Raw genomic sequence first — 21629 nt, forward strand, 5'->3', positions numbered from 1 at the left:
TTTTTTCCCATAGTTAAATGAGAATGAGAATCCTAATACATAGTGCAAAGCTCAGTGGAAATTTTTAGCCCATATTATTCTGGTTGTTGTTCTTATGTACATCCTTGTTACATTGAAGGATGCGGAATAAATCAGTTACTCTCAAAATAATTTATGAAGGCCGGGTGCAGTGGCTCACACCTGTAATCCCAACACTCTGGGAGGCTGAGGCAGGTGGATTGTCTAAGCTCACAGGTTCAAGACAAGCCTGAGCAAAAGCAAGACCTCATCTCTAAAAAAAAACTAGCCAAGAGTTGTGGTGGGTGCCTGTAGTCCCAGCTATTTGGGAGGCTGAGGCAAGAGAATTGCTTGATCCCGAGAGTTTGAGTTTGCTGTGAGCTATGATGCAACAGCACTCTATCAGGGGTGATAAAATGAGACTCTGTCCCCAAAAGTAATAATAATAATAATTTATGAAATCTGTAACTCGACCTTTAAGTAAGTTATAGAATTTGGATTCATTTAACAAGGTCCTCCTTACAGAATTTAAATTCCATCAAGTTTAAAGTAGGTCCATGTACACTTTGTTCTTCTGGCTCTCTACTGCCAACTCCCCATTTCCCCACCCCAGCCACAGGACGTGGTGTCTCATCCTTTCTGTATCACTGGCAACCCCCTCCTTTGGATTTAGATGGGGCCAGGATGGTGCTGAGAAAAAGATCTCTTAAGAGGTTGGCTAACTAGAATAAGCACAGTGGCCAGATCCTGAAGGAAACTAGGCCTGCAAATCTGGTCTGGAGCAAACACAATCCCAGAGGGTGCATAGCTGTTACAGACGGGGCCAGGGCACTTGTGACATCAGAGGAGGGCAGGGGCAGTGCTAAGCCTGCGTGATCTTTGGGTTCCATGTACACTGTTCATGACTTACTGATGTTCATATTTACAAAGTTCGGTTTTCATTTAGTCAACTGAACTTAAGAATGCATTTTTCCTCAAAATATTATTGTAAGTTGTAGTTAGGCTCCCAAAATAGGCAATCCATAATGGACGGGTATGTAAATAATACAGGTGGTGTGTTATGTTAGTGATGGTTTGTTTATAAGAAAACAAATACTTGCCTTCTTTTCTTCATTATATAAATTTGGAGGGTTTTTTGGGGGGGGGGTGTTTTGTTTTGGTTTGGTTTGGTTTTTTACAGTTTTTGGTCAGGGCTGGGTTTGAACCCACCACCTCCAGCATATGGGGCCAGCGTCCTACTCCTTTGAGTCACAGGCGCCGCCCAGTTTGGAGTTATTTTTATGAGCTCAGGAGTGCAGGACAGACAGCTGTAGCCAGCCAGGACTTTGACAGCAGGCAGGTCTCATGAAGGAGACACAGGCTACCTATATTCCTAGCAACTGCAACTTATTGATTTGAATGCGTGAGCCAACATCTCATTGGCCAGTCTTGATCAGTGAGTGTGTTACAGGGAAACAGTCACGTGATCTTCATAGCTGGGCTTCTTTTAAAGACCACCTTACAGCACAAACTGCTCCTTGTACATTGTGTGAATCTACATTTCCATCATCTCTAGAGATGAGACTCAGATGTACAGCAAGGAGAATTCTCTAGCAGCATCTCTACTGGAGTGTTGAATAAGCACAGACGTACACAAGTGTTGAGCAAACAGAGGCATCGCAGAGGTGCAGCAGCCCAGGGGGAACACTGCCTGTTGTATACAGGTGCACAGCACCAGCCACACTGTACCTCCAAAACCTGCATGCTTCCAGGTGCACACAACTCTGATGAATAGAAAGTTATCTAAATTAAGGTCAGGCATGGTGGCTCATGCCTGTAATCCTAGCCTGTCTCTACTAAAAATAGAAAAACTGAGGCAAGATGATCACTTGAGCCCCAAAGTTTGGAATCACTGTGAACTATGATTCCACGGCACTCTACTCAGGTTGCCAGAGTGAGACTCTGTATCAAAAAAAAAAGAAAAGTTATCAAATTAAAGATTAGTGTGTTTTTTATAAGGACTCAAAGAGCTAGAAAAATATCATGACTACATTAAGCCTTATTTCTTTTACGCGGCGCCGATCATAGAGATTGTGTTGATACTGAATTTCAAGAGTCCCCATATAAATCTCATGTATAGTCTGAGAGTCACGGTAGCATCTTTATGGGGAGGTCATGTTTTATATTTTACTGAGTGATTCCAGCTGAGGCCTGCCGTGCGGCTCAATAACTAAAAGTTAGGACATTGTGTGAGATGTCTTTTATTTTATTTTTTATTTTTTCTCATCATTCTAAAGTATTTAAAGTTTTTTAAACTTAATTTTATTAAATCATAACCGTATACATTTATGGAGTACGATGTGGTGATTTGATATACAATGTGGAATGTTTAAATCAAACTAATTAACATAAACATCACCTCACTTACTTTTGTGGTAAGACATTCTAAATACACTCTTAGTTGTTTTGAAGTGTACTTTTACATTGTGCACATTAGGTGAGATCCCACCAAACACCCTCCCTCCTCCCTCCCCTCACCTCTCCCTTCTCCCCCCTGAGATGTCTATTTTATTATCAAGGTCTGAATTTTTATTGCAATGAATACTGTGTGAGCTACTAATAAATTGGCTAATATCATCCAATTTCTTTGTCAGCTTTGCAAATATGCTTTCAAAATATATATGGGGTTGACATTCATCACAAAACAACTGGTGATTAGGTTGGTATTATTAATTTCCTACCTCTGCTATAATGAAGTATCACAAATTTAGTGGCTTTTCAATGCAAATTAATCTCACAGCATTGGAGAACAGAAGTCTGAAATGGGTCTTATGTGTCTAAAATCCCACTTTTGGAAGTATTGCCCCACTCTGGATTCTCCAGGGGAGAATCTGGTTCCTTGCCTTTCCTGGTTTCTGGAGTTGCCTGCGTTCTTTGGTTCATGGCCTAGCATCCCTCTGGCTTCTGCTTCCGCGATCACATTTCCTTCTCTGCCTCTGACACCTCTCTGAAAAGCAATCTTGTGATTATATTTGTCTCATTCAGAGACCATCTCAATCCACCTTCTCAAGAGCCTTAACTTTGGCTGGACACCTGTAGCTAAATGGTTAGGGCACCAGCCACATGCTTAGGGGCTGGTGGGTTCGAACCTGGCCTGGGCCTGCTAAACCAAAAAAAAGCCGGGCGTTGTGGCAGGCGCCTGCAGTCCCAACTACTCCAGAGGCTGAGGCAAGAGAATTGCTTGAGCCCAAGAGTTTGAGATTACTGTGAGCTATGATGCCACAGCACTCTACCGAGGGCAACATACTGAGACTCTGTCTCATAAAAAAATGTTAAAAAGCCTTAACTTAATCTCCTCACAGAAGTCCTTTTTACTGAAGAAGGAAGGAAACATACCAGTAGGAAAGATTAGGACATGGACAGCTTTGGTAAACCATTATTCTGCCTATTACAATTGAATTCTGGTCCCCCCCCAAAAAATGCAAATTCACCCTACATGCAAAATAAGTTAACTTCATTCCAATATCCTCAAAAATCTGACCCTAGTACAGTATTGAGTGAAAGTCCAAAGTGTTAACTAAATTTCATCAGCTCAAAAGGTCCAGATCTCATCATCTGAATCATCTAAATCAATTAGCGGTAAGGCAAAATTCCTCTCCATCTATAAACTCGTGGAACCCAGGTTACCTGCTCCCAAAATATGATGGTAGGACAAGTAGAAAGCAATAGCTATAGAAATTTCAATTTGAAAGGGGGACAAATGGCAGGAAAAAAAAGGAAATACCAACAATTCCAAACAATTTGTAAATCCAACCAGGCACACAAATCTGATGCCTATTGCCTAATCCAGTAGGCATCAGAATAATACTTTACATTTTGATGCTCTCCCCTCTGAGTCCGAGGCTGTGGTCTTGGAATCTTCCTTTCTAATAAAGGGTAGCACATGTTTGAACCTGAGTCATTTTCTTTCCACCTGTTTCTTGTGTGTAGAGTGTTGGGAATCTGACAGTCTTCTTTGATTTTGGCCTGTCTCTGTCTCCTTCAATCCAAGGTGAAAGTGTTTCTGCTGGTATAAAATTCTCAAAACCTGTGGGTCTCCCATATATGTCTCAGAAATACACACCCTTATATGAGAGGATTCTCTATACACATTTCATGGATGATCTAATCTCTATTCCTGGCTTTTGCTTACGTGGTTGAGGACCCATGGGTCACACACATGTATCTTCAGATATCTGCATGAACAAATACTCTGACCTTTGCTCGTTCTGAAGCACTAGCAAAAGTTTGTCCCCATCACAACACTGGCTTTCTGTTCAGATTGTGTCTTCCTGACAGTGAATCTACTAATTACAGCACCTTTTGCACTCTGAATGAGCTAAGAATTTCTCAAATCAAGTGTGATTCTTTTTTTTTGTTGTTGTTGTTAGCAATCTCTTTCTTTTCTTCCCCTTTTTACTATAAACAGCATGGAGAAAACAGGCCACCACTTCAACTGTTTGCTTGTGAAGTTCCTCATCTAAGACTACAGTTTAATCATTGTATTAATTCCCTACAGTTGCTATAACAAATTACCAGGAATTTGTGTTGGGTGCCTAAAACAACAATTTGTTCTCTTACACTTCGGGAAGTCACGAATCTGAATCAGTTGTACTGGGGGGCAATCAAGTTGTTTACAGGGCCACAGTCCCTCGGGAGGCTCTCGGAGAGAATCCACATGCCTGCCTTTTCCATTTTCTAGAGCTGTGTGCCTCCCGTTCCTTGGCTCTTGGCCCCTCCCTGCATCTTAAACATACATACGCCAAAGAGCATCTTCATCACATCAGCGTCTCCCTCTGTCTCCTTTTGCTTCTCTCTTACATGGACCCTGGTGATTGCATTTAGAACCCACCTAGGTCATCTTCCATCTCAAGACCCTTCACTTAATCATATTTGAAAACACACTTTTCCCTTTTTCCACATAAGATAACATTTGCACACTGCAGGGATTGAGACCTGATACCTGTGGGGCCATCATTCAACATACCATAATCCTTAACAAGCTCTGAATGCCATATACGTGAAGACACAAGTCAGCTAACAGGGTTCTCCTTTTGTGCAGTTCCAAATAACACATTTCTAATTTCCTTCTGAGCTCTCAGCAGCAGGGCCTTTGATGTTCATGTTTCTACCACAGTGTGATTAGGGCCACTCAAGTGCTCTCTCAGACAACATAGGTTTCCTCTGCCTGCCCCTCACTTTTTTGTGAGTCTTCACTGCAGAAGACTCACAACCTTTTCTATTATGCACCTCAAAGTCCTTCCAGCTTCTGCACACTTCCCGATTCCAGCTGTTTCCATGGTTTTAGGTATTTGTTACAATAGCACCCTGCTTCCCCGTGCCAGCATTGGTGTGCATTTCCTATTGATGCTGTAACAAATTATCACAAACTAATTAGCTTAAAACATAACAAGTTTATTATCTTTTAGTTCTGGAGGTCAGAAGTCCACAGAGGAGCTCAGGAGGCTAAAATCAAGGTGTTGGCAGGACTTCATTCTTTCTGGACGCTTTACTGGAGGCCCCACTCCTTGCCTCTTCTAGTTTGTGGAGGACACCTGTGTTCCTGGGCTCTTGGCCACATCCACTCCAATCTCTGCTTCCTTCATCACATCTCTTTCTCCAAAACTAATACTCAGGGCCCCCCACCCCACCCCCCGCCCAAGAAGGACCTTTGTGTTTATATTAATTAATATGGAGAATACAGGATTATCTGTCCATCCCAGGGGCCTTAAATTAAACATATCGGCAACCCCCTTCTGCTGTGTAAGGATTCACAGCTTTGGGGATTGTGTCCATTTGGATGTGAATGTGTTTGCAGTGCCATTATTTTGCCTTCAACTGCACTGATGCAGTATTTCATGTGAATGAGGAAGGCAGAAATCTGGAGATTTTTCTTTAATTACTTCATTGTCTTTGAACTTTTAGTTTTAGACAAAAACGTTTTGTTGTCTTTTCATACCTATCAATTATTTTGTTCAGAGAATAAAAGAAACTCTCATTATCTTTCTTTTTTAAATGGCAAGACTGGACCAGAGGAGTTAGGCAGCCTTACAAAGGTCACACAATTAGTTACTGTCAAGGCTTCTCTGGAAGGTGGTGGTTTTAGCCACTTTAAAGTCTCTTCGGCTGTCCCTGGTCAAACAGAGAGATCTGTGGTGAGCTTAGATTCTAAAGCCTATAATGGGGATAGTATAAATCCAAGGTGAAGCAATTATTTTAACCTAAAAATACCACTTTCTTTACCCTAAGTTAAGATGATGTTCCAAAATGGGATATTGTGCTGTGATAAGTTAACAATTAACTTAATCTATTAAAAGTAGGAGTGAAACAGTAATTGGACATTTGGAAAAACTGTTTGATTCTTGGATCTGCCAGTAATTCAGTGAACTTTTCCAAAGGCAGGTTTCTTCACCATTTTCAGTTTCATTTTCTTTATCTAAAAAGTGAAAGTTTCAAGCAGACAGCCAGGCTGGTCCTTTTGTTTTTTTTTTGTTTTTTTTTTTTTTGAAAAGTTAAAAATTCCTTAATTTTTTATTCCTGGTACCACTACCACAATTTACAGGGCAATATACCTGATGTAATGAAAAGAAAAAGAAAGACAAAGCTACAACAGATAAAAGACCTCAGGAATGTACATCTAATTGACACTACATTGCATTAATCAATAGCTGCACTTTTTGCAAACTGTGGCTATGACAGTCCTGAACAAGAAGGGTTTCCTGTTTAAGCTGCAGTAACTTTTCTGACTATGGATCATCGTTCCTTTTGAGCCGAGGCAGGTGGACATCCCATGGAGGGCTCTGGTCTCTGTTTTGTGTGAGGCTGGCTGGTTACATATTGACCACCCTGCATTTCAATGACCCCATGAATAGAAGCTTCCCTCTTATCTAGGGATTTTTTTGAGTATTATTAAAAAGTCTAGACCATTTTTGAAATGCTTAGAAAGATTGAAAATTCAAATGTATTCCCTTAGGGAAGCAGAAACATTTGCTGCTGGGGGGTTTATCTACACTCATCTGTTACAGGACAGACACGGAGATGAGGCAGCTCTTCTGAGTATGGGGCTCTAATTCTAAGGAGCGCTATAGAAGCAGGGAAAGACTCATGAGGCTCTAATGACAGCATTGTTTATTGAGATGGCAGTTGTAGAGTCACTATCTTTTCATCTTTTTACTGGAATTATTTTTCCCTTAAATGGTCTTTTTTTTCAGATCCAGCTAAATGCTGTCCGCCATCTCTGTACACCCTCCTCGGCCCCTTCAGCCCCCCAGACCCACAATGTGTGGGAAGCTGGCTTTGTTATGGTGTACATTACTTGTTAGAATGCCCTCCTTAGATTGGTCAGTGCAGTGATTTTGGAAAAAGGGCAGCTGTCAGGGACAGACAGAATGAAGCCCACCATGGCAGAAAGCAAGGCTCTGGTTGCTTTTATAAGCACTTGGTCTCAGCTGTGACAGGAGGAGGAATAAGCTGGCAACTGGCACAGTGCTTGAGGTGGGAGTTTTCTTGGGGGTCTTCTCCGATAAGTAGGGGCATGTAATAGAAACTCCAGGTCTGCAGAGGCCAGGTAGATGGGAATAGACTCTAATGTTGCGACCCTTTAATACAATTCCTCATGTCTTAGTGACCCCAACCATAAAATTATTTTCATTGCTACTTCATAACTGTAATTTTGCTACTGTTATGAATTATAATGTAAATATCTGATAATGCAGGATTTTCATTGTTACAAAGGAGTCGTGACCCACAGGTTGAGAACCACTGGAATAGAACGAGGGAGGAGCTGACCCTGGAAAAGAGAGAGGGGAGGAGCTGACCCCAACACAGAGGGAGGGGAGGAGCTGATCATGACACAGAGGGAGGAGGAGAGGAGCTGATCCCGACACAGAGGGAGGGGAGGAGCTGATCCTGACACAGAGGGTGGGGAGGAGCTGATCCCGACACAGAGGGAGGAGGGGAGGAGCTGATCCCGACACAGAGGGAGGACGAGAGGAGCTGATCCCGACACAGAGGGAGAAGGGGAGGAGCTGACCCTGACACAGAGGGTGGGGAGGAGCTGATCATGACACAGAGGGAGGAGGAGAGGATCTGATCCCGACACAGAGGGAGGGGAGGAGCTGATCCCAACACAGAGGGAGGAGGGGAGGAGCTGACCCTGACACAGAGGGTGGGGAGGAGCTGATCATGACACAGAGGGAGGAGGAAAGGAGCTGATCATGACACGGAGGGAGTGGTGGAGAGGAGCCGATCATGACGTAGAGGGAGGGGAGGAGCTGTTCCTGACACAGAGGGAGGAGAGGAGCTGATCCTGATTCAGAGGGAGGGGAGGAGCTGATCATGACACAGAGGGAGGAGGGGAGGAGCTGACCTCAGTCACCAACTTGTGAACAAGACCTGGCTTACAAGTTGCCTTGGATTCAGTGTGGGGGCAGAAGCCCAGTTGGGTGGGCTGGCAGAGTGGCCATGTCTGGAGGGAAGACCTTGCCACTGGGCACACAGCCAAGTCTCCCTTGGTGATGGCAGTGGGGGCTGTGGGGTTGTGAGCATCACGTGGCCAGGAATCAGAGACTGTGGCGCTGGGTCTGCTGGTTCAGATGGTCAGTGCTGCAGCTGGGCAGAGACAGTAGGTCTCGCTGAAGTATCCTCCCCCACCTAATGCCGCTCCCACTGTAAGACCCCCGGGTATTCCCGTCACACCTCCATCCTACAGTTGTCAGAACCAAGGACACAGACCTGAACAAAGGCTGATCCTCCTAAACAGAGAGCATCCCCCGAACCCCGCAGCACTGTTTCTTCGTGTGCTCATTTTTGCATTCATGGCTTTATGTACGCTTCTATTTCACTACTAAAATTTTTCTTATTAAGTAAATTCTAGATTTTCTGAGCCTCTTGTAGTTTAGTACTTTGGAGCTATAGTCGCCAGACTCCAGGCCACCAGTCCATGGCCTGTTAGGAACCAATTCTCGCAGCACAGCAGGTGAGTGGCAGTGCGGGAGCAGTTTCGTCTGTGTGTACAGCTGCTCCCACGGCTGGCCTCACCGTCACAGGAGCAGGAGCAGGAACCCCACACAAATGGAGCATGCAAGGGATCTGGGTTGCCCGCTGCTTGTGAGAAACTAATGCTTGATGGTGTGAGGTGGAACTGAGGACACACTCACACCACTGTCTCCCATCACCCCCCAACCCCAGGCGATAGGACCCTCTAGTTTCAGGAAAGCAAGCTCAGGATCCCCACCAATTCTGCATTATGGTGAGTTGTATAATCATTTAACTATATATTACAATCTAATAATAATAGAAATAAAGTACATGCTAAATGTAATGTGCTTGAGTCATCCTGAAACCATCGCCTTCTCCCCAAGTCCATGGAAAAATTGTCTTCCATGAAACTGGTCCCTGATGCCAAGAAGGCTGGGGAGCGGTGTTCTCCAATGCATGCATTCGACTCATTTAAATTCTGTTCCGTTCGCTCCGGGAGGCTGAGGCGCATAGATAGCCTGAGCAAGAGCGAGACTCCATCTCTTAAAAAAAAAAAATAGCCAGCTGTTGTGGCAGGTGCCTGTATGCCTGTAGTCCCAGCTACTTGGGAGGCTGAGGCAGGAGGATCACTTGAGCCCAAGAATTTGAGGTCACTGTGAGCTATGGCACTCTACCCCAGAGTGAATGAGTGAGATTCTGTATAAAAAAAAAAATTCTGTTTCATTATTGCTTTAGTTGACAGACTGCTGAAGTTTACAGACAACCACATAAAGTAACATCATTTCCTTTGTGTTGGCTATGTTTTCTAAGTCCTAATTCTCCTAATTTTTTTTTTCTTTTTTTAGAGACAGGGTCTCACTTTGTTGCTCAGACATTGAGTGCCGTGACATCATCATAGCTCACAGCAGCCTCAAATTCCTGGGCCCAAGTGACCTGGCTGCCTTAGCCTCCTAAGAAGCTGGGACTATAGAGGTGCACCACCATGCCCGGCTAATTTTTCTGGATTTTATAGAGATGAGGTCTTGCTATGTTGCTCAGGCTGGCCTTGAACTCCTGACCTCTAGCAATTCTCCTACGTTGGCCTCCCATAGTGCTAGGATGACAGGTGTGAGCCACTGTACTGGCCTCTAATTTTCCCAATTCTCATAAGTAAATTTTATTCACCTTACTCATTTTATAGTTGCTAATAGTAGCCCTTTTTCATCATTCATGATTGAAGAGGTCCACTGCCGATTATTTATCAGGTAAAACAATGTAAAATTCTAGCAACAGCTAATTGGTTGCTACATGTCTAGACACACACACACATTCACACACTGGCATGCCGGAATTAAATAGGTAACCTTTAAAAGTCAGTCATGATTATGTGGCGATTTAGTGATATGGGAAGTACTTCTGTGCTGATATCAAGTAGAAAAAGCGCTGCATTTTATAAACTAAGAATGAAAAGAAAATATACGTACATGTGGAAAAACTCAGCGATAAATGTACTAGGTAAAATTATAAGTGAAATGGAAGATATTTGTAACTTTCTCTGTATTGTCCCAAATTTTGCAAATACATATGGAATGTCATTTTAAAAATCATCTCCTTCGTGAGCATGAGACTTCTGTGGTGTGTTCTGGCCCGTCTGCACCCCTGGCCCTCCAGCCTCAGGGGAGCTATCCCTCACTTCAGTGGCCGGAGAGAATTTCTCTCTCTGACAGGCACCAACCTCCCTTCCCCTGAGATGTGTTGTAGTTTCATTCAGAGAGCATATACCTTGACTAGTCAGTGTGAATTATATATCTAATTTAATAGCCAATGGTTCTTTTTAACAGAAGGAAGACGTAAAGGCAAAACTGAATGTTTAAACAGTTTGATTCTCACCCTGACTGCTGAACAGTAGTGATCACACTGAATTATTATCTGCTCTAAAGATAGAACAATAACACATGTCTGAAGTGGAATGCTTTGTATTTTATTTTCATTCTATGTAATTTCATTTTATTTAAATAATGGAAAGAAAAACTAAGAAATAAAAGATACACCCATTAATAAAATTTAGAGTCATACCTAATTAGCAAAGTCTATAGAGAAATAAAAGCACCATAGTGTGGCAACTCCAGAGTTGTGCTCGCTCTTTACAGAGCGGAGATAGCCCCCACGCCGTGCAGGGCGTGGTAGGTTGGGGCTGGGCAGCCTGGGCTCCCACCAAGGCTCCACCACTAAGTCGCTTGCCATCCTTGATATCTGGGCCTCTCTTTGCACCTTTGTACCCTGGGATGGTCATAGTATCAAACCACGTCGTGCTTTTAGAATGACAGGGCACTAACACAGGTGAAGCCCCCACACGCTAGCCACGATCACCTTCAGGGTCACGGTTACTGGTGACAGTTGTAGTGCTGGGTGATATTTTCTTGAAGACCAGGCTTAGATTAAAAAATGATAATTAGTTTGTATCAGAAGATTGCTATTATATCACAAGTTCACAAAGTACCGTACAGTTTTACAACCCAAAGATCATAGCTGGGTTCTGGTCAAAATTCAGATATGTAAGAAACTCTGGGCTAAATGCACCAGATGATGTTATATGTGAAATGGCAGATACTTATAATTTTTTTCTTTATGCGTTTGAATACAGATGTGTTTGTCCTATTTTGATAAGCTTATAAACTACTTTAGAAAAGCATATATTTTCAACCTTGTCAAAGGAAAGCTTTTTCGATAATGCCCAGTAAGGGACAGGAAGAATAAATATTTTTTAAAGGCATCTTTGAAATTGTTTTACAAGCAGTAATGTATGTGTGGAAACACACCAAGCTACAGAACTGAGAAGATTTAAGACTAATTTCTGAATGATATTCACCTGCAAAACAAACTTGTGTAATTTGGTGGGGCCAGTTGAGACCATTTTATAAGAGACATTAATTATAGTAAGTACTTAATATGTCTTTCTGGGACAGAGTGGTTGCTCAACAAACAGAGTTAGTGAGTCATTGAAATGTCTTGTCTTTTATTTTTCAGCCTGACTATCTCTGCTGAATGTCCCATGCAACTTGAAGACTTCCCCATGGATGCCCACGCTTGTCCGCTGAAATTTGGCAGCTGTAAGTTATTTTCACAAGTAAGAACCAGGGAAATATTTTGGGGTTCAATTCCACATTCATCCAGAAGCATTTAGCTTCTGTACATAAATAAGCGTGATTATGATGCGGTCTGTTTAATAAAAACTGGAGATTGTTTTGACCCAGCCAGACTAGTTTCCTTCTCTGTAAAATGGGAACATGAACAGCTGCTCAGCATACATCACAGATTAGAATAAACTGGAACTTGCTGGTGAGGGTACTGAACAAACTAGAATAAAAACCTCTGGAGGGGTTTTTCTCCCCAAGTCTTCACCTTTCTTGTTTTCACTTCTCGTATGACGGGTCACCTCGTCAGAGGAGCTCCCAATTTTCAGTACCCAGCCAGTAACATTTTTTTATTGCATCATAATCATTGCTATCTATGTGGACTCACTTCTAGAATGTTCTATAAGAGCCCTGACCTTGTCTGTCATGTTCATAGTCACTGCTCACCAAGAACACGCTGCATCTTAGCAAATGCATGTTGCTTGAACAAGTAAACTAGTTATTCACACAAAACTGCATTAGGTAAATAATCAATTCTAGTAGAAATTCCTGAATTCCCACCATTCCAGACAGAGGGCGCGGGAACACTTATTCCAAATGCCTGCAGCATCCACTTCTGAGACACTGGAAGCAGGATTGGAGCTGATCTCCATTCCCTTCTTTCTTTTTCCTATGTACCTGTGCTCATGCTGTGTGATGTTTCCATTTTTGAAAGCGAATTCCTTCCTTGATATTGAGAATGAAACCTACATGAGTTCGAATCCTTTTGTGCAATCCCGCTCCTTTGCTAAATAACTGTGGGCAAACTCTGTAAGCATTTTGCCTTATTCGTAAAATAGATGAGAGCTGTTGTGAAATTTTTGTTTATAATCTTTTTTAAAATTTCAGATTAACATAAGGGTACATATGACTGGGTTCGAGATGTTTTAACCTGGCAGAACACCACCAGTTAAAGTGCTCAGAAATACTCAATGTCATCATTACTTTTTGTAATATTTTAGTATTTTATGATAATGCATGTCTCATCCTTTCTTTGCTATAAATGATCTCTCTTTGCCCCAGTTAATGCTTATAAAACTAAATTTTGTCTAGTACTGACAACAGCCACACCAGTTTCTTCTTTAATTCTTGCCTGGGAAATTTTATATATTTTTTTCCCTAAGTTTCCTGTTTCATGATGTATCCAAGTTGGAAAGTTATGTGTCTTATTAGGAATTAGAATTCATTTCATTTACTGTGACAATTAGAGTGTTTAAATGTTTATTTTTCTAAGTATTAAATTCTGTTATACTTATTGTTTCTTTTCCTTTTTAAGAAGGAACGCTACTTGAACAGACTGTCTTTGCCCCATTTTGTACTGTTGGCTTTCTTGTGAAATATCTGTTGACCATAGACTGATTTTTGGATTCTCTTTGTTCCCAGTGAGCTATACTTCTGTCTTTATGACAGTGCCATACTGTTTTTCACTGTAGCTTTATAATATATTTTGGAATCAGGAAGTGCACTGCCACCGGCTTTGTTCTTTCCTAAGATAGTTTAGGATATTTAGGGCCTTTCATAATTTCATACGAATTTTAGGATTGTTTTTCCTCTTTCTATAGAAACTGCTACTGGGAATTTGTAAGGTATTGCATTGAATCTGTAGATGAGTTATATAGAACTGACATTTTAACAACAATAAGTCTTCCATCCATGAACATGTCAGTCCATCAGTTCTTTCACCAGTATTTCATAGTTTTCAATGTACATGTTTTTCACTTTCTTGGTTAAGTTTATTACAAAGTATAATATTTTGTTCTTTTTGGTGCTTTTGTAGGTCAGATTGCTCTTCTAATTTCTTTTTAAGATAGCTCATTGTTAATGTATAGAAATGCAACAGACTTTCGTATCTTGATTCTGTATCCTGCAACTGTACTGAATCTGTTTATTATATTTAATAGTTTTTTTGGTGGAGTCTTCAGGGTTTTTTATATATAAGATTATGTCACATGCAGACGGGGACATTTTCACTTCTTCCTTTCTGATTTAGATGCCTTTTATTTCTTTTTCTTGCTTATTTTCTCTCATTAGGTCTTAAAGTATTTTGTTGAATGGAAGTGGGGAGAGAGGGCATCTTTGTCTTGTTCCTAAAATTAAAGGAAAAGGTTTCAATTTTTCCACATTGAAAATTAGCTGTGTAATTTTCATATATGACCTTTATTATGTTGAGGTAATTTCCTGCTGTTCCTAGTGTGTTGAGACTTTTTAATCATGAAAGAGTATTGTCTTCTGTCAGATACTTTTTCTGCATCTGTTGAGATGATCAAGTAATTTTTATTCTTCATTTTGGTAATGTAGTATATTATTATTACAAGAATTGATTTTCCTGTGTTGAACAATCTTTGCATCCCAGAGATGAATCTCACTTGGTTATAGTGTACAAATCTTTTAAGGTGTTGTTGAATTCAGTTTGTTGATATTCTATGGAGGAGTTTTACATTTGTATTTATCAGGGATATTTGGCTTATAGTTTTCTTGGAATTTCTTTGCTTTGATATGAGACTAATGCAGCCCTCATAAAAGTTTGAAAGTTTTCCCTCCTCTTGAATTTTTGGGAACACTTTGAAAAGGATTGTCATTAATTGTTCCTTAAATGTTTGATGGAATTCACTAGTGATATGCAGGCTTTTCTCTTTCAGGAGGTTTTCAATTACTGATCCTATCTCCTTACTAGTTAGAGGTCTATTCAGACATTCTCTTTCTTTGTGATTTAGTCTTGGGGGGTTGTATATATCTAGGAATTTATCCATTTTCCTCTAGGTTATCCAATTATTAGCATATAATTGTTTAAAGGTTCATTTTTATTTCTTTGACATCAGTTGTAGCATCCTCTTTTTCATTTCTGATTTTGAGTCCTGTTTTTTTTCCTAGTGCAGATAAACATTTATTTTTTTTCCAAAAAATAAACTCTGAATTATGTTGGATTTTTCTATTATTTTTTGATTCTCTACTTTATTTCTGCTCTACCCTTTATTATTTCTTTGATTCTGCTACATTTAGTATTAATTTTTGCTCCTTTTCTAGTCTTTTGAGGTGTAAAGTTAGGTTACTTATTTGAGATTATTCTTTTTTAATGTGGGCTACAAATTTTCCTCTTCATACTGCTTTTCTTGTATCTTATAAGTTTTGGTATGTAGTATTTTTATTTTCATTTGTCTTGAGATGTCTTCTAAGTTCTCTTTTGGTTTCTTATTTGACCCATTGGTTGTACAAACATATTTTGTTTAATTTCCACATTGAATTCTCTGGTTTTTCTTCTGTTGATTTCTACTTTTACTCAATTGTGGTCATAAATTATAAGATTTTAATCTTTTTAAATTTATTAAGACTTTTTTGTGAAATAACAAGTGATCTGTTCTATGGAATGTTCTGTGTGTGCTTTAAAAGAATATATATTCTGGCTCAGCGCCTGTAGCACAGTGGTTATGGCGCCAGCCACATATACCGAGGGTGGCAGGTTCGATCCCGGCCCAAGCCAGCTAAACAACAACAATGACAACTACACCAAAAAAATAGCTTGGTGTTGGGCGGCACCTGTGGCTCAGTGAGCAGGGCGCCGGCCCCATATACCGAGGGTGGCAGGTTCAAACCCAGCCCTGGCCAAACTGCAACAAAAAAATAGCTGGGCATTGTGGTGGGCGCCTGTAGTCCCAGCTACTCGGGAGGCTGAGGCAGGAGAATCGCAGAAGCCCAAGAGCTAGAGGTTGCTGTGAGTCCTGTGACATCATGGCACTCTACTGAAGGTGGTAAAGTGAGACTCTGTCTCTACCAAAAAAAGAAAAAAAAATATGTATATATAGCTTGGTGTTGTGGTGGGTACCTGGTACCTGTAGTACCAGCTACTTGGGAGGCTGAAGCAAGAGATCACTTAAGCCCAAAAGTTGGAGTTTGCTGTGAGCTGTGACACCATGGAACTCTACCAAGGGCGATGTAGTGACACTCTGTCTTAAAACAAACCAAAAAAAGGAATATATATTCTGTTATTGGTGGTGGAATGTTCTGTATACGTTTGTTAGGTCCATTTTTTTCTACAGTGTTGATTAGCTATTTCTATTGTTCTATCCATCACCAAAAGTGGGCCATTGAAGTCTTCTACTATTATTGTATTTCCATCTATCTCTCCCTTAAGTTATGTCAGTGTTTGCTTCATATATATATATGACATATATATATATATGCATAGATATACACACACACATACACACACATATATATATGACATACACACAGACACAACACATACACACACACACATATATATATATGTATTTATTTGAGACAGAGTATACTTTGTCACCCTGGGTAGAGTACCCTGGCATCACAGCTCACATCAACTTCAAACTCTGGGCTCAAGTGATCCTCTTGCCCCAGTCTCCTGAGTAGCTGGGACTACAGGCACCTGCCACAATGCCCAGCCATTTTTAGAGATAGGGTCTCATTCTTGCTCAGTCTCATCTCCAACTCCTGAACTCAAGGGGTCCACCCATCTCAGCCTCCCAGAGTGCTGAGATGACAGGTCTGAGCCACCACGCTTGGGCCTGCTTTATGTATTTAGTCACCCTGATGTTAGATGCATAAATGCTTGCAATTTTTATGTCTTCCCTGTAAACTAATCATTTCATCATTATATGTTGTCCTCTGTTCCTCCTATGGCAGGTTTCTTTCTTTTTTATTTATTTATTTATTTATTTTAAGACTTAGTCTCACTTTGTCACCTTTGGTGGAGTGCTGGGGTGTCACAGCTCACGAGCAACCTCAAACTCCTGGGCTCAAGCAATTCTCTTGCCTCAGCCTCCCAAGTAGCAGAGACTACAAGCACCCACCACAACACCTGGCTATTTTTAGAAACAGAGTCTTTTTGCTCAGGCTGGCCTTGAACCCGTGAGCTCAGGCAATCCACCTGCCTCAGCCTCCCAGAGTGCTAGGATTACAGGTGTGAGCCACTGTGCCTGGCCAGTTTATTTCTTTATTTCAAAATACTAAGGAGGTACAAATGTTCTTGTTACATGGACCCTTGTGTAATGCTTAAATCAGGTCTTTTGGTGTGCACATCTTCTGGTGGTTTTTAAGTTAAAGTCTGTTTTGTCTAATGTAAGTATAATGACTTCTACTCTGTTTTCATTGCCACTTGAGTGGAATATCCTTTCTCCCCTCTTCACTTTCAGTCTGTGTGTGTCCTTAAATCTAATGTGAATTTCTTGTAGACAAAATAGAGATGTATTTTCCCGTTAATCCATTCAACCTCTCTAAGTTTTTTATTGGGAAGTTTAGTTCATTTACATTTAAAGTAAATATTGATGAGGAAAGATTTGCTATTGCCATTTTTTTTTCTTTTTTTTGTTAGAGACAGAGTCTCACTTTATCGTCCTCGGTACAGTGCTATGGCATCACGGCTCACAGCAACCTCCTACTCCTGGGCTTAGGCGATTCTCTTGCCTCAGCCTCCCGAGTAGCTGGGACTACAGGCACCCACCACAGTGTCTGGCTATTTTTTGTTGCAGGTTGGCCAGGGCTGGGTTAGCACCCGCCACCCATGGTATATGGGGCTGGCACCCTACCCACTGAGCCACAGGTGCCACCCTGCTATTGCCATTTTGTTATTTTTTTTCCTGTTTCTTTTTCTTCTCTGTAACTTCTGTAGGCACTGTCTTTATGATTACTAAGAGACTTACATAAATATCTTACAAGTATAACAGTCTATTTAATGATAATACCTTAACTTCAATCACATACAAAACCTCTATACTTTTAGTACTCCCACACACACACTTTGTTATTGATGACACAGTTTACATCCATTTATATAGTAGATTATATAGTATTATTTCTAATATCTTTGTCTTTTGACTTTTATGCTAGATTTAAAAGTGACTTACCCACCACTGTTGCAATAATACAATGTTCTGTATTTGTCTGTGTGTTTACCTTTACCAGCAAGTTTTATGCTTTCTTATACTCTGGGGTTGTTGTATAGCACTCTTTCATTTCAGCTTGAAAAACTGTCTGTAGTGTTTCTCTTAAGGAAATTCTAGTGATGATGTACTGTCTTTCTGCTTTTGTTTTTCTGGGAGAGTCTTTATTTCCCCTTGAGAGTTCTGCCAACTATAGTTTTCATCTCGCAGCACTTTGAATGTTTTCTCATTCCTTGCTGACTTATAAGGTTTCTGAAGAAGAAAATGCACTCATGATGGATGCAAGTGTACATGACAGGTGGCCCTTCAATGGCCGCTTTAAAAGTCTCCCTTGTCTTTGACTTTTGACAATTTATTTTTAATAAGTCTTTTAATATGGATTTCTTTTGATCTTACTTGGAATCCTCTGGATTTCCTAAATCTGTTTCTCCACTTCTTTCCCCAGATTTAGAAAATTTCAGCCATTATTTTTTTGAATCTGCTTTCTTACACAAAGGATTTTCTTTATCTCTTCTCCTCTAAAACTTCAATGTGCATATTGGCCCACTAGATCATGTCCCTTAAGCTTTCTTCACTCTTTTTCATTCTTTTCTCATTTTGTTCCTCTGACTGAATAATTTCTAATGACCTAGCTCAGAGTTTATTGATATTTTCTTCTATTTGATCTAGTTTTCTGTTGAGTCCTTCTAGTGAATATCTCAGTTAGTTATTGTATCTGTCAGCTCCATAATTTCTGTTTGGTATTTTTTATTATTTTCTGTTTCTTTTTTGAAATTTCACTTTGTTCATGCATTGTTCTTCTGACCCTGGTAAACATCTTTATAATGGTTATCTTTCTCTGTCAGCAAAATAATATTACTCCATTTCAATAGGGTCAGTTTCTCGAGATTTATCTTGTTTCGTTTTCTGAAAAATATTTCCATTTCCTCCTTTCTTTGCTCTCCAAATTTGAAGTGTACATTAGACAAAACATTTCCCACTCTCATTTTTTATGAACTTGCTATGCACAGGAAAAGATCTTCACCAATCCACCTGGCCAGAGATTCTAGGAGCCTTTTCTCTTTACCCTTGTTAGTCAAACCCACTTTGTTCAAAGGTGCCCCCAGGCATCTAGAGTATGCTGGATCCCTTTAGCCCATTGAGCCAAGTAAGGCTGAAACCAGTTTCCCAGTTCCTTAGGCAGCCCTCAGGAAAATTGGATCATTGGACTATCTGTTCAACCTTTTTCTTTCCCCAGGGAGACTGAGATCTGGGGTTTTTCTGCTCTTCACTCTGTGCTGATCTTTGGGGGCAGGCTGTGGTGACTAACTGCATGCAGAACAAACCACTGTCTCTGCTCTCCGTGGCCCTCATGTGGCTAGATTAAGCCAGGTACCATCAGTGCTACAAGACAGGCCAGACAAAAGTCCGTCCTCTGGGCAGCCTATGGAGAAGCTGGGGAGTGAACACATGGTCTGTCTTGTTTCTTCCCCAGAAAGAATCTGAGAGCCTGGGGTTTTTCATCCACTTTCTCTGAGCTGAGTTTGGAGGAAGGGCTATAGAGCTATGGTGAGTGCAGCCCACACCATGGTATCTGTTCTTTCTGGCCACAGCTGCTCGCTCGCGCTCTCTCTCTCTCTCTCTCTCTCACACACACACACACACACACACACACACACACACGCACACACACACCTGCCTTTTGTTCTTGACTCCTAGGTCTCTTAATTCTGCCACTTTTCTCCACACTTTTTGTGAGCTGAGACAGAAACCTGCCCCTAGGAAGTACACTGAAAGGCTGGGGATGTTAGAGGCATGCTCCACCCTCCCTTTCCTACAACGGATAAATTAGAGGCCAAGGTCATTGCTAACACTAAGCTGTCCCAGCTTAGAAGGGCTGACTTGGGTAAAGTGAAATTGCTTTTCTTATTTATTTCAAGGTGGCTGTTCTTGGTTTTGTGAACAAGAACATAAAATGGGGTGATGCAACTTGATAACTGGATTCTGGACCATAAAGGTATTTTTGTGCACAAATCATTATTGAATTGATGTTTCCGGGTTGGGGGACAAGAATCGAAACTTTATATTCCTTCATCTGGCTGATGGATTTTTTTTAGATACCAGTTCTTTATTCAGTTTGTGTTTTGCAAAGACTTTCTTCATGTATATGACTTCCATTCTTATTCTTTTGGCGGTATCTTTAACAGAGCAAAAGTCTTTATTTTTAATGAACTCTAGTTTTAAAAGTCTTTTTTTCATGGATTATGCCTCTGTTGTCATATGTTAATACAAAATGTCATTACCTCACTCAAGGTCATCTAGATTTTTTCTTAAGTTATCTTATAGGAATTTTATAGTTTTATGCTTTACATTAAGGTCTATAATCCATTTTTAGTTGATTTTTGTGAAGGGCACAACACTGTCTAGATTCTTTTTTTTTTTTTTTTTTTATATATGTAGGTGTCCGGTCAGTTGTTCCAGCACCTGAAAGACTATATTTTGTCTTCAGTATATTGCCGTTGCTTTTTTGTCAAAGTTGAATTGACTCTTTGTGTGGATATATTTCTGGGAACTCTTTTCTCTTCCATTGATCTATTTGTCTAATATTTTATCTATACCATGTTGTCTTGATTACTATAGCTTTATAGTAAGTTTTGTAGTCAAGTAGTATCACTCCTTTGACTTTGTTCTTTCCCTTCAATATTGTACTGTCTATTCTGAGTCTTTTGCCTCTCCATATTAAGTTTAGAATCAGTTTGTCAATATCCACAAAATAACTTGCTGGGATTTTCATCGGTATTTGCATTGAATCTATAGATCATGTTGGGAAGAATGGACATCTTGATAAGATTGAATGTTCCTACATGGAATGTCTTTCCATTTATTTAGGTCTTCCTTAATTTTTTAATCAGAGTTTTATAATATTTTTCACCTAAATCATGATTTAGGTGAAATATTTTTCTAGATTTATTTTTCTAGATTTATTCTTTTTTTTTTTTTTTTTTTTTTTTGTAGAGACAAAGTCTCACTGTACCGCCCTCGGTAGAGTGCCGTGACGTCACAGGACTCACAGCAAACTCCAGCTCTTGGGCTTACATGATTCTCCTGCCTCAGCCTCTCAAGCAGCTGGGACTACAAGCGCCCACCACAACGCCTGGCTATTTTTTTGTTGCAGTTTGGCCGGGGCTGGGTTTGAACCCACCACCCTCAGTATATGAGGCCGGCGCCCTACTCACTGAGCCATTGGGTGCTAATGTAAATGGTATTGTGTTTTTTATTTAAAATTCTATGGGCCAGCATGGCAGCTCACGCCTGTAATCCTAGCACTCTGGGAGGCTGAGGCAGGTGGACAGCTTGAGCTCATGGGTTCCAGACTAGCCTGAGCAAGAGTGAGACCTCATCTGTATAAATAGTTAGGTGTTGTGGCGGGTGCCTATAGTCCCAACTACTAGGGAGACTGAAGCAAGAGTATCACTTGATCCCAAGAGTTTGAGGTTGCTGTGAGCTATGACACCAGGGCACTCTACCAAGGATGACAAAGCAAGACTTTGTCTCAAAAAAAAAAAAAAAATTCTACTTGTTCATTGCTGGT

At 40.7% G+C, this 21629-nt stretch overlaps 1 protein-coding gene across 4 annotated transcripts in view; it reads left to right on the plus strand.

Annotated features, from left to right (window-relative positions):
* The window catches only part of GABRA5 (gamma-aminobutyric acid type A receptor subunit alpha5), a 92030-nt gene that overhangs the window by 43869 nt on the left and 26532 nt on the right, over positions 1–21629 (plus strand). For all 4 annotated transcript variants that reach the window (XM_053582020.1, XM_053582019.1, XM_053582022.1 and 1 more), the window contains exon 7: positions 12001–12083. In XM_053582020.1, coding sequence (XP_053437995.1) covers positions 12001–12083 — 83 coding nt within the window. The remainder of the gene's footprint in view (positions 1–12000; positions 12084–21629) is intronic.

Source organism: Nycticebus coucang, chromosome 2 (genome assembly GCF_027406575.1).
Source record: "Nycticebus coucang isolate mNycCou1 chromosome 2, mNycCou1.pri, whole genome shotgun sequence".
Taxonomy (NCBI): Eukaryota; Metazoa; Chordata; class Mammalia; order Primates; family Lorisidae; genus Nycticebus; species Nycticebus coucang.